The sequence below is a fragment of the Dipodomys spectabilis genome, unplaced genomic scaffold (assembly GCF_019054845.1).
Source record: "Dipodomys spectabilis isolate Male_0828 unplaced genomic scaffold, ASM1905484v1 ptg000096l, whole genome shotgun sequence".
Taxonomy (NCBI): domain Eukaryota; kingdom Metazoa; phylum Chordata; class Mammalia; order Rodentia; family Heteromyidae; genus Dipodomys; species Dipodomys spectabilis.
The window spans coordinates 15,509,505-15,524,259 of record NW_024870773.1 but is presented as its reverse complement, the minus strand read 5'-3'; the positions used below and the strand labels follow the sequence as shown (position 1 = coordinate 15,524,259).

The window sequence follows — 14,755 nt, the reverse complement described above, 5'->3', positions numbered from 1 at the left end:
CAGGCATGTACATATAACAATGCACACATTTATGCATATCAGTAAATATCCATATGTACCATATATATGTGCATAGAAGGGATTCAAACACAATAATGTCTTGGATAGACCCTTATGTATTTACTATGCAGTGGCTAGCATGCTTTGTACACTTCATTACCAGTAGTTATAGTTGCTGTAATTCCAAAAAAATGTTAACAATACATTTGACCTCACGCCTGCTCTTTGCTCACATTCCTCCTTCCAAACACAGGAAGACCGATACTGCTCAAATTCAGAACATCTGTAACTTGCACAACAGATCACGTGACAATGAACAAACACAAATAAAACGACTTTTTTTTTTACAAGTCCATGACTTTAGTTATTCAAGATAGAGAGAACGTATTCTCAATCAGTTTGGGAGAGAGAAGAGAGCTATCATACACAATAGGTAAATACAAAGCATCACAACCAGTCCTATTCTTTCTCTCTGTGCAGAGCAGTGTGTGCAAAGTACACACAGATGCCTGCTGCAATCTGTGAAGAACAAGTGTGCCCTACCAGTAAAACAGACTTCACAACTTGCACATCGAGGGGTGTGTCTGCGGTGCTAGGGCCTGAACTCAGGGCCTGGGTGACTGCACTTAGCTTAAGTGCTCAGGGATGGCACTCTGCCACTGTGGCACTTCCACATCCATTTCTTTGCTGGTTAATTAGAGATAAGGAGTCTCTTGAACTTCCCTGCTGGCGATCACTTTGAACCTCCATTCTCAGATCTCAGCATCCTGAGAAGCTAGGATTACAGGCATGAGCCACCGGCACTAGCTCGCTACAATCATTTTCCATACAGTTTCTAAGCCTTTTGTCACCTATACTGAGAAGAAAGGTACATCTCAAGGATGAGAGCACCCCTCTCATTTTTTTCATCCCCTCAGTAGCCACCGTGGCTGGCAAGCGCCATTTTCCAGGTTTGTTCTATCTAGGAAAGACTCCCAAGAAGTTGACGTTGCTGCATTTCAGAATTCCAAGTCTTTGTTTTCTCTAAAGTTCTGCAAGCGACCAGGTAGATGAAGTAAAGTGCATTAGGATTGTTGTTTTTGATCTTCTTAAAATAGAAGACCCCCTACCAGGGTCATTGAGAGTATGCATGCATGAGTGTAAATTTTACAATGTGCCTTGGCCGCTTTCTGAGAAGGGGCCCTCCCTCGATTGCTCCTTGCCTGCTCTCGACCTGTATGTCATTTACGGCAGCCCTGATCCTGGAATTTGCTGAAGATCTGGAAGTAATCAGGAGAATTGGAGGTGCCTGGAGATGGAACTACAGAGCCTGTATATTTTCTTCTGGTAATGCATTTAATTAAGACCAAATGATTATAAAATTTCTAAAGACCAACAATATTTTCCTTGTAAATTAAAAAAAAAAATTCACCAGCATCAGAATCAGTGACTGGTTACATTCTTTTCCAAGTATTCAATTATTCTATTTCAAGAAAGATTTGGATTTTTCCACACCTAAGTATTTCATGACGTTGCAAATTCTTAACATCCGATGGATTTCCTGGAGAAAGCCAAGAAAATAGCCAAAATAGAAGAAAAAAAAGAGAATTAGCTGTCAATCTACTATGAAGTCTGCCTTTCCTATCTTAGTGGAACGGAGACAAATAAAGAGCCTTTTAACAGGGTCCACAAAGCCTTTCAGCAAGCAACATGGAGTTCTTGCTTCATCTGAGTCATTCTTCAGGGTGGCATGGGTCACAGCCACGGGTCAGTGCCTATCCCGCAGGGCCTGGAGGCCTGGCTGAGCCCTGGCTGTCTGTGCTTCTCATTGCTTAGAGCTTCCCACTCCCTTCTGCTCTGCATCACCTACCAATGGGCAGTGTTATCTCAGACTCAGTGCTGGAACAAAAAAGCATCATTTCCCATAGTTCTGCTCTTCCTTTCCAGCATTTTCTATCTAGGTATTCAACAAAACCAGAAAACTAGAAGCCATTCAAAAGTCCTCCGTCTCCTGCACCACACCAGCAACACTCATCCAGTCCTGTTGATCCCACCTTCCCACAACTTATCACCCTCCCTCATATCTACGTTGCCACTACCAGGGTCTAGGTCACTCTCCTCTCTATACCAGGAGGCTCTCAATCCACCGGTTCCCTGTACCGAAGTCAGAGTGAACCCTCCAACGTACCTTCTCATTCTTCCTATAACAGAGTCCACCCAAAACAGCATCTCCCTCTAGCTCCAGTTCCCCTTTCCAGCCTCCCACTCTGTTGATATGCCAGTTATTCAGAAGGCTTCTGCCATTCTCCAAGGCTGTGCGTTCTCACTATCTCTGGGCTATTCCGTTTGCTCGTCCCTCTGTCTGCCTCAGATGCTCCTTGGCTCTCTGCTGCTTTATCATACGAGGTTTACATAGAGGTCCTCTTCATAGGCCCCACAGCAACTCCGTTCAACTATGAAAGTCACACCTGCTCTTTGCTGTAATGATTTGAGTCACTGCCTTTCTTACCTAGACTGTAAGGTCTAGGCACATTCTTCATTCTCATCACCTGAATCCCCAATACAATACCCAGTGCATGGTAGAGGCTTTTCGACTCAATGAATAAGTGTTCTCCTTGGCTTTTTTTTTCAGACCTTGAAGCTAAATGAGAAAGCACGTAATGATGCCAAACAATTTTAAGATCCTGTTTAATACCTGCATTTTTAAAAGTACTGCTTTCCCTTTGTTTTTCCACATTCCTTACTGTGAGTCTTGTTTTTCCAGGGTCATTTCATTCCATTTTTCCTTACAGAATAGTCAGAATGGATGCACGTCAGGAAACGCATGCAATGCAGAAGGCAGCTCATGCTTTCTTTGGAAATGGAACCCCTTGCCCCACAGCCTATCCAATTCACCTCCACAAAGACCTGGGACTGAGAGATGAATTGTGTACAGTCTCTTTGAGTGTGTGTGGGTCACACCCTGGAGTTTTACATTTATTCTGAAGAATCCTTTTAAATACACAAGTGGCATTACAAATTGGAAATAGTGCGTGAACACTTTGGTATTTCTCAAGGTGACTTTCTTAATGCTTCCCAGAAGAGGCCTACATTTCACCTGGTAGCAGCCCAGAAGGAAGGAGTGAAATAGCAGAGCTCAGATGATAGGTTCAGGCCAGATGAGATAAATGGACACCTGGCTGCTGTAGGCATGGGAGCAGAGTCTTCGAAGACTCAGGAGCTGAGTTTCCCAAAGTAAAAGGTCGGGTCAACTCAAATCCCCGAGGCTTATCCCAGAGCTGGTAAATCAAAGCGTCCAAAAGGATGCCAGGCATTTGGTCTTCATGAACAGGATTAACAGTACATGGAATGCTTGCAACTTTTATAACCACTGCTCCAAAGCTGGTTTCTCTAAAAACACAGGGTGTAGTAGAAGGACCAGCAGCCATGAAAGAGGTGCCATTTGTTGAAATTGTTACTTTCTCTGTGTGTGTGTGTGTGTGTGTTGGTCGTGGGGCCTACATTTGGCCTGGGCGCTGTTCCTAAGCTCTTCAGCTCAAGGCTAGCACTCTAGCTCTTGAGCCACAGCACCGCTTTCTGCTTTTTCTGTTTATGTGGTGCTGAGGAATCGAACCCAGGGCCTCATGCAAGGCAAGCACTCTACCACTGAGCCACCTTCCCAGCCTTTTTACTTTCTTCATCCTGCCCTATGTCATTTTTAGTTGTTGTTGTCCATTCTCTGGAGGGATTATTCCTTGAGAGAAAAATAATGGTGCTCCTGTTATCTCATTTAGTCCTTGTGTAGGGTAATGTATTTGCTACTTGATGGATAACATCCTTTACTTCCTGTACTACGGGTGGGGAAAGGAAGTCTGTAACAGACCTTGTGAATAGCCATCACTTAGTACATGAACTCTTTATCTAATGTGGAGTGGAATCTCATGAATCACTCTGACATATTTTGGGTAGGGATAATACAAGGAATCTAGATTTTCTTTTTTAGTCAATTATAGGGGGCTTGAACTCAGGGTCTGAGTGCTGCTCCTAAGCCTCTTTGTGCTCAAGGCTAGTGCTCTACCACTTGAGCCACATCACCACTTCTAGTTTTTGAGTGGTTAATTGGAGATAAGAGTCTCACGGGGACTTTTCTGCCCAGGCTGACTTTGAACTGTGATCCTCAGATCTCAGCTTCCTGAATAGCTAGGATTACAGGCATGAGCCACTGGCACCTGACTGGGATCTAGAATTTTGAAGGAGTAAAAATTAGAATATATTATGCAAGAGACCTTGTTTCTTTCCCTCCCCCAACTCCCTACTATCATATATATATATATAATAAGAAAATAAATTTAACCAAATGCTCTAGAAATTGCCACAGGTAGAAAAAATTTGTATACAATATAATCCTAATATTGGTATTATAATATCAATATTATGTATAATGCAATATAATATGATACTAAGTCCTCTTTGAGTCCAGTATAAGGTCTATGTTAGTGCTGTGAAAAGTTTCTGACAAATTTAGAGGAGTAAGTATGTTAAATGCATTATCCCTTCTGCATGATCCCAAAGGAGAAGAGAAAGCCAGAGGATCGAAATTAATGATGTATGTTCAGGCAGTCAGCTTATTGGACTGCTGCCCCACACCAGAAAAAAACCACACATGTGGAAAATTCTCAATTAAGGAGGAGCTAGTAGAAAGAGACAAGTTTATAAAAAAAAATAGTCGCAACTAGTGGTTAACTATTAATGACTTCTAAGCATTTTATTGGAACCATCTTAAAATAACCAACATAAAAGTGAAGAGTGAACCATAAAACCAAAAAGTCTAATGATTTCTGCTAAAAACTCTGATTATTGAACCAGATCCTTTAATACAGATTCACCATCTCATAGGTACATAGATCATAGATCTATGTACGCTTTATTGATTTCTATGCACCTTCAGTGTGAATTGGGTAATCAAGAAAAGTTTATGAGCCACATACCGTGAGGGGGTGGGTAGGGTTGGCACAGATGGGGGAGAATGATGGAAGGGGTGACATTGATGAAAATGTAGAGTACTCATCAATTTGATGCTATGTTTGAATTGGAACCCTTAAGATAATAAAAATATTCTTAAAGAACTGCTTAGCCAGGTGCTGGTGGCTCACCTGTAATCCTAGCTACTCAAGAGGCTGAGATCTGAGGATAGCAATCCAAAGCCCAGGCAGGAAAGTCCGTGAGACTCTTATTTCCAATTAACCACCAGAAAACCGGAAGTGGCATGGTGGCTCAAGTGATAGAGCACTCGCTTTGAGCTGAAGAACTCAGGGATGGCACCCAGGCCTAGAGTTCAAGTCCCACAACTGACAAAAAAAATTGCTTATGATTTTCTTCATGAGCAATTTCTTTAACAGGTGATCTTTAAAGTAATAATAATCTATCCAAGATAGATAATCTTTAAAATAATCTAGATAGACTATAATCAATCTTGGGTAGTTTATTATCTTACTTTAATTAAAAATAATCACTTAAAACAATCTATTTTTGAATTATATTAAGTGAAGTAAACCAGGCCCAAAGAAACATAGGTCCCATGGTTTCCCTTATTTGCAATATCTACTATATGTCTGAGTCAAGCAGAAAAGGTCACTTAAGGTGATGTTAGGGAAATGAACCCTAAGATATGTATTCAAATGTTTTTTTTCTTTCATGCGATTGTTTCTAACTCATTTATAAGATTATTTCTTTGTTGCTTGTATGTCCCTCCCCCACAGTATAACCCCTGCTTTGTGTATAATTTGTGGAGGGGAAGGGGAAAAAACAAGTCGTTTAAATAAGGATACAGGTGGACCCATTGCAACAATGAGAAGTCAAGTTGTTATGTCGAAAACGAACTTTACAACTTTGATGGGGGGGGGGGGGAGGATGGGGGGGGGAGGATGGGAAGGGATGGGAAGGGGAAACAAAGGAGGAGGTTACAATGCTTGATAAGAAATGTACCCATTAGCTTGCCCATGTAATTGTAACCCCTCTGTACAGTATTTTCACAATAAAAAATAAATAAAAATTTTAAAAAAAAATCTACTTTTGGAAAGCCCCAGAATACGGTTGGAACAATATTTATGCTCTAAAAGCATAAGCCTTACGACACCAAATATTGAGGATCATGTATTGATGAATGACTTAGGAGCATAAAATGAATACAAGTTGAAATAGACTATTTCAGAAAGGTGCCTGCTGCCTGCTGGCTTTGCCAATGGAGATCACGGTGGGATTACAGTGGGATTACATTAGAGTGAGATTGTCAAAGGAAAACCTGGGTTGGAAAATTGACCAACTTTTTCTCTAATGCAGCTTAATTGGAAAGGGAAATGTTTGTTTTTCTTAAAAATTAAAATTGTTATTATAAAGGTGATGTACAGAGGGGTTACAGTTATGTAAGTCAGGCCAACAGTACATTTCTTTTCATTTTTGTTTTGTCAGTCATGGGGTTTGAATTCAGGACCTGAGTGCTGTCCTTGAGCTTTTGTGCTCAAGGCTAGAGCTCTACCACTTTAAGCCACAGCACCACTTTTGGTTTTCTGGTGGTTAATTGGAGATAAGAGTCTCATGGACTTTCTTGCCTGGGCTGGCTTCGAACTGTGATCCTCAGATCTCAGCCTCCTGAGTAGCTAGGATTATAGGCGTGAGCCACCGGCCCCTGGCAAGAATACATTTCCTTTGGACGATGTTATCCCTTCCCTCCCTCAGAAGTGTTTTTGTCTTCCTTAAAATGCTCATGGGATTCATTCTAGAATCATACAGAAAAACCCAGTGATATGTAAACGTGACCTTTATCTTTATGAGGTGGAGGGTAGACTCTTACCAGGAAGCAGGCTCTCCAAGGGAAAGAAGAAAACCTTACCTGGGTAATCATTCTTGTCTATGTCTGCATCTCCTCTCAGCGAGAAGCCGAATCCAGAAGGAACGAATGCAGGGGGGATGGTCTGTGAGGTCCATTTTCCTTGTAGAACTTGGGATGGCTTGGCATGTAAGCCGTTCTGGTTGCCATTGTAAATGAGCACTTTGCCCGTTTGATCCTTCCCTGCAAAGGGCACGCCGATGGCAATATCTACCAACAGAGACACAGGAACACACTGTGAAATAAAGAAGATGTCTGCAAAACCCTCGAGTACAACCAAGGAGCACTCTCATAAAGCCCAAAGCGCTTATGACATTTTCCATGAGCATTAAAAGGATGGTAGTGACAGAATTATCTGTTGTCTTTTACTCATCTGACAAGAAGCTGCTGAGTTATCCTGTGGGCACAGCTGTGAGTCAGCCATTCAAAGGTGAATCAGATTCAAAGTGGATTCAAGTTGAGCCAGACATGCAAAACCTCTTCAATGAGCAAGTAAATAAGTAAAAACATAGTATGTTTCTCTTTGCTCTTGAAAACATCATAAACGCTTGACAAGACATGTAGAAGGAAATATTATGGGAGAGACAACTCAGATAATTAAACCAGGCTTGGATAATAGGGAATAAATGCAATGTGGGAAAGCAGTAAATCATTTAAAGAGAATTTGTCAGCCAGGTACCAGTGGCTCACCCTTAGAATCCTTGCTACTCAGGAGGCTGAGATCTAGAGAACTGTATTTCAAGCCAGTTCCCAGGCAGAAAAGTTCAGGAGACATCATATCCAATGAACTAGTGAAAAGTTAGAAACCAGGCTGGAGGCATGACTCAGGTGGTAGAGTGCCAGCTGAGCTTAGCAAGCTGAACAAGTATAAAGCCCTGAGTACAAACCCTACTACCACCACCAAACCAACCAACTAACCAACCAATCAGAAGCTTTTCTTTTCTTAAAAAAAATCCCTCTTGAGCCATAAGTATTTAACACGCACTTATATACTTTATGACATTTTACAAATGACTGTTGAGAGTTTTTTTCCCAAAGAAATCATAAGTATAATAATGCTTGCCAAAAGTACCAAACTGATATGAATAACTCTGGTTACTTTGTTATAGCAAACTCCTGATGCACCCTCAACTTTGAGTAAGAAATGGCCAGACGTGGTGCCATACTCTTATCCCAGCACTTGGAAAGTTGAGTCAAGAAGACCTTGAGTTTGAGGTCAGTGTGGGATGTATATTGAAATCATGACACAAAAACAAAAACAAAAACAAAGCTGGGTACTGGTGGCTCATGACTATAATCCTAGCTACTCAGGAGGCTGAGATCTGAGGATTGTGGTTCAAAACCAGCCTGGGTAGGAAAGTCCGTGAGACTCTTACCTCCAATAAACCACTCAGAAAACTGGAAGTGGCGCTGTGGCTCAAGTGGTAGAGCACTAGCCTTGAGCTGAAGAGCTGAGGGACAGCGCTTAGGCCCAGAGTTCAAGCCCCATGACCCAAAACAACAATAACAACCTCCCCCAAAAAACATAAACATAACAACCAAGAAAAAAAATAATACATGGATGCTTCAAGTTCCAGGAAATGAATGCAAAATTTTGTATAAACATGCGTGGTGTTCTGAGAAGGTACTTAGAGAATAGCCATGAATTCCAAACTCCCAGAATCACAGGCCTAAATGAATGCTGTTTTATTGTAAACATTGGAATTGCCTTTAAGCTAGAAGTTTACAGACCAAAACTAATTGAGCATAACCAATCTGTAACTCATATGGGCTAATCACCAGGCGGTATATACTCGCTCACGTATCGCCATATATTTATTTGTCTTAAATCTATAAACACAGTATGTTCTCTCGTTCTCTTCAGTTCCCACTGAGAGCTGTTAGAGGTCTCTCTAAATCAAACATGAGGAAATTTCTCTATGACATCCACATTAATCAAAACATAGAAACTTACAGTTTGCTTGACACTTTGCATAGTTTATTAAAAGCCAGTAATCATAAGTGTACACCCCACACCCTTGGAAATACATTAAATGGTTGATTTTTCCATTTAAGCAGCAGCACATGAACTACAGATGTAAGTGGCTTTCACATGTGATTCGTATTACCATTAAATCCATCTTGGTTCAGGTCCCCCAAGTGTGCCACGGCTGTGCCGAACCTCCCAAAGGTCTCCGTGCCCGTGAGGATCTGAGGATCTTGGAAGAGAAGGGCACTCACTTGCAGATAGAGGTAAACTTGGCCTACTTCCCTAGGGCTACTCTCCAATTCACGTTCCATGTAGAGAGGCGCGCCGACCAATACATCATCCATTCTGTAGAGAACCAAGACAGCCATCAGCCACGTAGCACCAAGAAGACTCTCTTTCTTTTTAAAATACAATTATTATTATTACTATTATTACTACTATTATCTTTAAGTAGTTGTACAAAGGGATTGCCATTTAACAAAGCCGTTTCTGAATACTATATATCTTGATCAATATCACCCCTTTCAACATTCTTTTTTTGTCGGTCGTGGGGTTTGAACTCTGGGCCTGGGCGCTGTCCCTCAGCTCTTCAGCTCAAGGAGAGCGCTCTACCACTTGAGCTACAGCACCACTTCCGGTTTTCTGGTGGTTTATTGGAGATAGGAGTCTCACGGTCTCTCCTGCCCAGGCTGGCTTTGAACCACAATCCTCAGATCTCAGCCTCCTGAGTAGCTAGGATTACAGGCGTGAGCCACCAGCGCCCGGCTACCCCTTTCAACATTCTTACCTGTCCCTCCCCTGTCCACTGCTTCCCTCACTTTTCTTAATGTTGTAGGCTATACATTGGATGCTTGCCTCCATTTCCCCTTCTTCTCTTCATTCCTCTGCCCTTTCCCTTTGACCCCTCCTCACCTATCTATCTATCCATCCATCTCTCTCTCTTTCTCTCACACACACACACACACACACACACACACACACACACACACACACACTTATCATCAGATATCCTTTGCTTTGTTTTGTCTCCAAAGTAGAATGTTGTAAGAAAATAAAAGGTGGGTAAATGAATGAAGAGGACAAGGGGTGGAGAATGCAGTCCAGAATTCAGTCAATAATTCAATGTATAGCCTAAAAAAAGTTAAGAAAAGGGAGGGAAGGGGCAGGCTGGGAGGGATGGGTGAGAATGTTGAAAGGGATGACATTGATTAAGATGCTTTGTATTCATAAACTGCTTTGTTGAATGGCAACTCCTTTGAACAACTGTTTAAAGATAATAGGCAAAAGAAACAAGAGGTGTTAAATTAACACATTGAATGCATTAGCACCAAAACAGACTATTTAGAGATGAAGACAGCTGCCAAGAAAATAAAAATTGCAAATGGTTAAAGATGGCACAAGAAAGAACACAGCAGGGAACAATTGTTTTTGGCTATGAGCCTTCTAAGTGATTTGATTTGGTTTTTATTTTTAAATACTTAATAAATGTCATACCAACTAAATAATAAACTTGATCTCTACTAATGGCCTCAGTTAAAGTCTGTGTGAAGATAGTCCTGTCCTGGCAGACACAATGATATAAAAGCCACTTGAAGCAAAAGGAAATCAAAGAAATCGACGTTACCTTTAACTTTTATGTCTATGCTGAAGTTTCTCAGGTAATCAAAGTACCACAGTACTGCTGTTCATATAATTTCATTAGGAGATATTATCTTATTTCTAATAATGTAATACTGAGACATCATATGTAATAAATTTAGTGATATATTAATGTGGATATATAAGTAATATTAATATTTCGTGCATATGACATGTAACAATATTAAAAGGCAAGAATGACATGAAAGCAGTTACTCAGAACCTTCCTTCCCTCCCCTCTCCCCTCTTTTCTGCCTCATTGCTCAGTCTTTAACTCTCCCCTCTCCTTTCCTTCCTTTTCTTTTGCTTTCCAAGACAGGCTGGCCTCAAACATGCTATCCTCCTGTTGCAGATTTCTAAATTCTGGGATTACAGGTGTGTGCCACTGTGCCTACCTCAAGACTAGAAACTTTAAGACATGAGTGTTCTAAAAGACATACTGACTTAGTCTTGCCTCACACTTTCTCTAAACTTGTTATCTTCCCAATGTTGTTAGTTTACAGTCTGATGACATCAGTTTATTGTCCATTTCTGAGTCACAGTCCTTTCCGATTAGGTTTAAGATGTGATGATAGATTGTTTAGAGAATTCAACGATGACTATTATTAGGTGAACTAATAGATCCCTCCTTAATTTACAAGTGAGGTTAATTTGCTATTCCTATGATGACAAATGGGTCAGGTTTAGGAAAATAGTATGCGAGATCCCAATGCATTCTGGGATGACAGTCAGGGAGAGGCTGGGTGCTGGGGGAATACCAAGGAGGAGTGCTCCCTACAGTAGGGAGCACTGGTCTGGGTAGAGTCCTGACAGGATTAAGAGTGGGTTGTTCATATGGCAGTGTGGGAGCCAAGTGCAGTGCCCCAGAATAGAGCTAGGGCACTGAGAGGCCCTGCTGTGCTGTCTGGTGGGAGGATTCCAGTACACTAAATCAGACAAATGAAATGTACAATGAGTTCTTAGAGCTCAACATAAGAAGAACACATTGTATTATAGTATTTTAATATATAGCATCCTATAATACTATATGCCATTGTTCTAATCCACACTATTGGTATAGAATATATAATGAGACCAATAGAGAAAACCAATTAAAAATTGGGCAAGAGATTTGAATAGCTACCTCATCAAGAAAGACACAGAGAGCAAACAAGCACATGGAAAGATTCTCAATGTCGTGCATTAGTAGGAACGCCAGTGAGATACTACTAAAATTCTCTTAGGCCCAAATCCAAAGTGCTGACAGTACCAAATATAGCAAGGATGTAGACCCATGAAGGGCTCAGTCATGGGTAGTGGGGGCAAATGGAAAAATGACAAAGCCACTCTGGAAGACAGTCTGGAAGCTTCTTTCAAAGTTGAACTTAGGCTGTCCGACCATATGTCCCCTGAAAAACTTGTGTTTATACAGGACTCAGTACACAAATATTTGCAGTATCCAGTATCATTGCCGAAACTAGTCACCGCCAAGGTACTCCTTGGTAGGTAAATGGATAAAGAAACCATGGTTTATCATACAATGGGGTATTATTCAACATTAAAGAGAAATGGGCTACAAAGCCATAGAAAGACATGGAGGAATGAAATAAATACTACTAATTTTATACTCTAGCTAATTTTATATACTCTTCCCTATAATCCTGACAACCGAGGAGGCCGAGATCTAAGACTCGTGGTTCAAAGCCAGCCTGGGCAGGAAAGTCCATGTGACTATGATCTCCAGCTAACTATCAAAAAGCTAGAACACCAGCCCTGAGGAATAAAGCTTAGGGATAGTGCCCAGGACTCAGTTCACACCTCAGGACACACACACACACACACACACACACACACACACACACACACATACATGCATGTGCGTATGGGAGTTTGGGGGGGCAGTAAAACTACTCTTATGATACTGTAATAATGGACTTGCATTGGCATGTATTTGGCAAAACACACATAATATCAAGAAAAGAACTATGTGCTTTTTGTTCATTCCATATCAATGTGGGTTCATCAATTGTAACAAATGGATTACACCAATGCCAGGTGTCAGTAATAAGGAAAATAGGAGACAGAGAGGTGAGCAAGTAGGGGAAACGGCTTACTGCTTGTCTTGTAAACCTAACACATCTCCATAAATAGTTTATTAATAATAGTGAATAGGAAAGCTCTTTGGAAAAGTACGTTGGGGCAGATGAAATGAATAAAGAAAAAGCATGGATTTTGACAACATATTAGTTGAAATTTAAACAGGGCTTTTCTAATAACGAGGTGATCATATTCAAAAGTTACCTTGTCCAAGTCAGGTGCCAGTGGATCACACCTGTAATCCTAAATACTCAGGAGACTGACAGCTGAAGATTGCTGTTCAAAGCCAGCCTGGGCAGGAAAGTCCATGAAGTCTCTTTTCTCCAATTACTTCCCCAAAAAGTGGCAAATGGAGCAATGACTCCAATGGTGGATCACTAGCCTTGAGCCAAAAAAATCTCAGTGATAGCTCCCAAACCCTGAGTTCAAGCCCCAGGACTGATGTACACGCATGTGCGCACACACACACACACAGATCTTACTTTCTCTAATGGTGGATAATACAGAAATAGAATACATCTATCATTTAAGATCTCTCTCCCTCCCTCCTACACACATACACACTACAGAGTAGCATTTGATAAACGATACATCTTGTTAAGGTACTGGACTGGTAGTTGAAAAAGAAGCACAGAGTATTTTTACATGTTAGACCATGAAAACAAGCAAAGGCTCCTGTTAGGAAGAACCAGGATGTGAAGTACCGGGGAAGAGGCTGGAGTCTGGAGCTACTTCTCGACTTGGCCCTCACTTGTCTACCCCAGCAGCAGACACAACATCTGGAAAAGCACCTGGAGCAGTTTCCAGCTGACTGAACTCTCACAAGAGGAGGGAGTGTGTGGCACTGAGCTCTGTGGCACGCACCCCAGCAATGATTGGTTATTGTCTTCTCTTACTCCACAAGAGTAGGCTTCCTTGTTAAAACTTAGGCCAAACTTTAACATGTTTCAAGTACATTTACTTAGAAAAATACAAATCAAAGCTCACATTGCTTGTCACCCTGGCTGAGAGAGAGCAGAGTTTTGAGCTCTCCCAGTCCCTCTTAAGGTCACCTGTCTCTCTGGGTGTGGCTGCTTATAACCTAAGAATGAGACATCCAGACACTCGCTCACCATCTCCTGATGGAGACATAGGCTCGGTTTTTATAGAGGAGGAAAGCCTTCTCATTGGTCGCCAAGGGTGTGAGCATGCCCAGGGCTCACTGCCCAGTCCCTTCCTCAGTGCCAACGTTAAGACTTAACATTGAGAAAGCCTAACCCGTTGTAGAATCCTGGGATTCGAGAAATAATATGACAGCCTTGATTTATTCTCTTTGAAATATATTTCCCTAGATGCTCAAGTATAAGTCTCATAAAACGCCCTACACTTTAAAAAAGAAAAAGGAACATTTGTTCTTCATTTATAATTATACCCTCGTGGAATTAAGACACAATAACTGTCTCGGATTCAATTGGTACAATGTGTCTTGTAGAAGATTTTGCACTGAGTCTAAATACTAATTTATATTCACAATGGAACTTAATCATAGTGCATATTGTTGTTGAGGCTGGTGTTTTTAAATCTTCAGCTTGTAACCTGTTAGTGGATTATGAAATCCAGTTAACAGGTCTGTCCCAACATTTTAAAAAGAATTAAAAAATACTATAATAGAAAATAGAGTAAATGTCTTATAATACATAGTAAAGATAAATATTGTTCTCAGATTTTTTGTTTCAGGTGTGTGTGTATGTGTGCATGCACATACAAATGTTCATGTCTGTGTGGGGGAAATAAGATGTCTAGTATATGTCTTTTCATGAACCATAAGAAAAAGACAAAAGTTAGAAAGTCTCTTTAGTAGACTGAATGCCACTAAATTATTTTAAAATTGATCAAATCCTTTTCTAAATAATCCCAATTCAGGCTTCAAGTTTTAAAATACTTATTAGTAATGATAGTTTTCATTAATGTTCTAATAAATAGTTGCAAATGGTAGGTTGGCTGCTATCCTAAAACAATGTACATGTATGTAGCATATGTATAGAGATTTCAACATGTATTTAATATATTTTAATCTAAAATTTTAACAAAAATAACAATGATTGAGAAATAATAGTAATGTGGTTTCACTAAAATTCACTTTCTTTACTTGGGCTCTGTTGGTGGTGGTATTGCATAAAAGTATGTCCACATTAATGTCATTTTATTTGAAATAGCAAATGGTTAAGAACAGATTTCATTAAACCTCT

General features: G+C 40.7%; 1 protein-coding gene across 1 annotated transcript in view; it reads right to left on the bottom strand.

The window, feature by feature from the left end:
- Positions 1-14,755, bottom strand: part of Itga8 (integrin subunit alpha 8) — a 167,889-nt gene that overhangs the window by 99,504 nt on the left and 53,630 nt on the right. Inside the window, exons 12-13 of the mRNA XM_042686085.1 lie at positions 8,953-9,158; positions 6,848-7,054 (exon numbers count right to left, since the gene is read on the bottom strand). Coding sequence (XP_042542019.1) covers positions 6,848-7,054; positions 8,953-9,158 — 413 coding nt within the window. The remainder of the gene's footprint in view (positions 1-6,847; positions 7,055-8,952; positions 9,159-14,755) is intronic.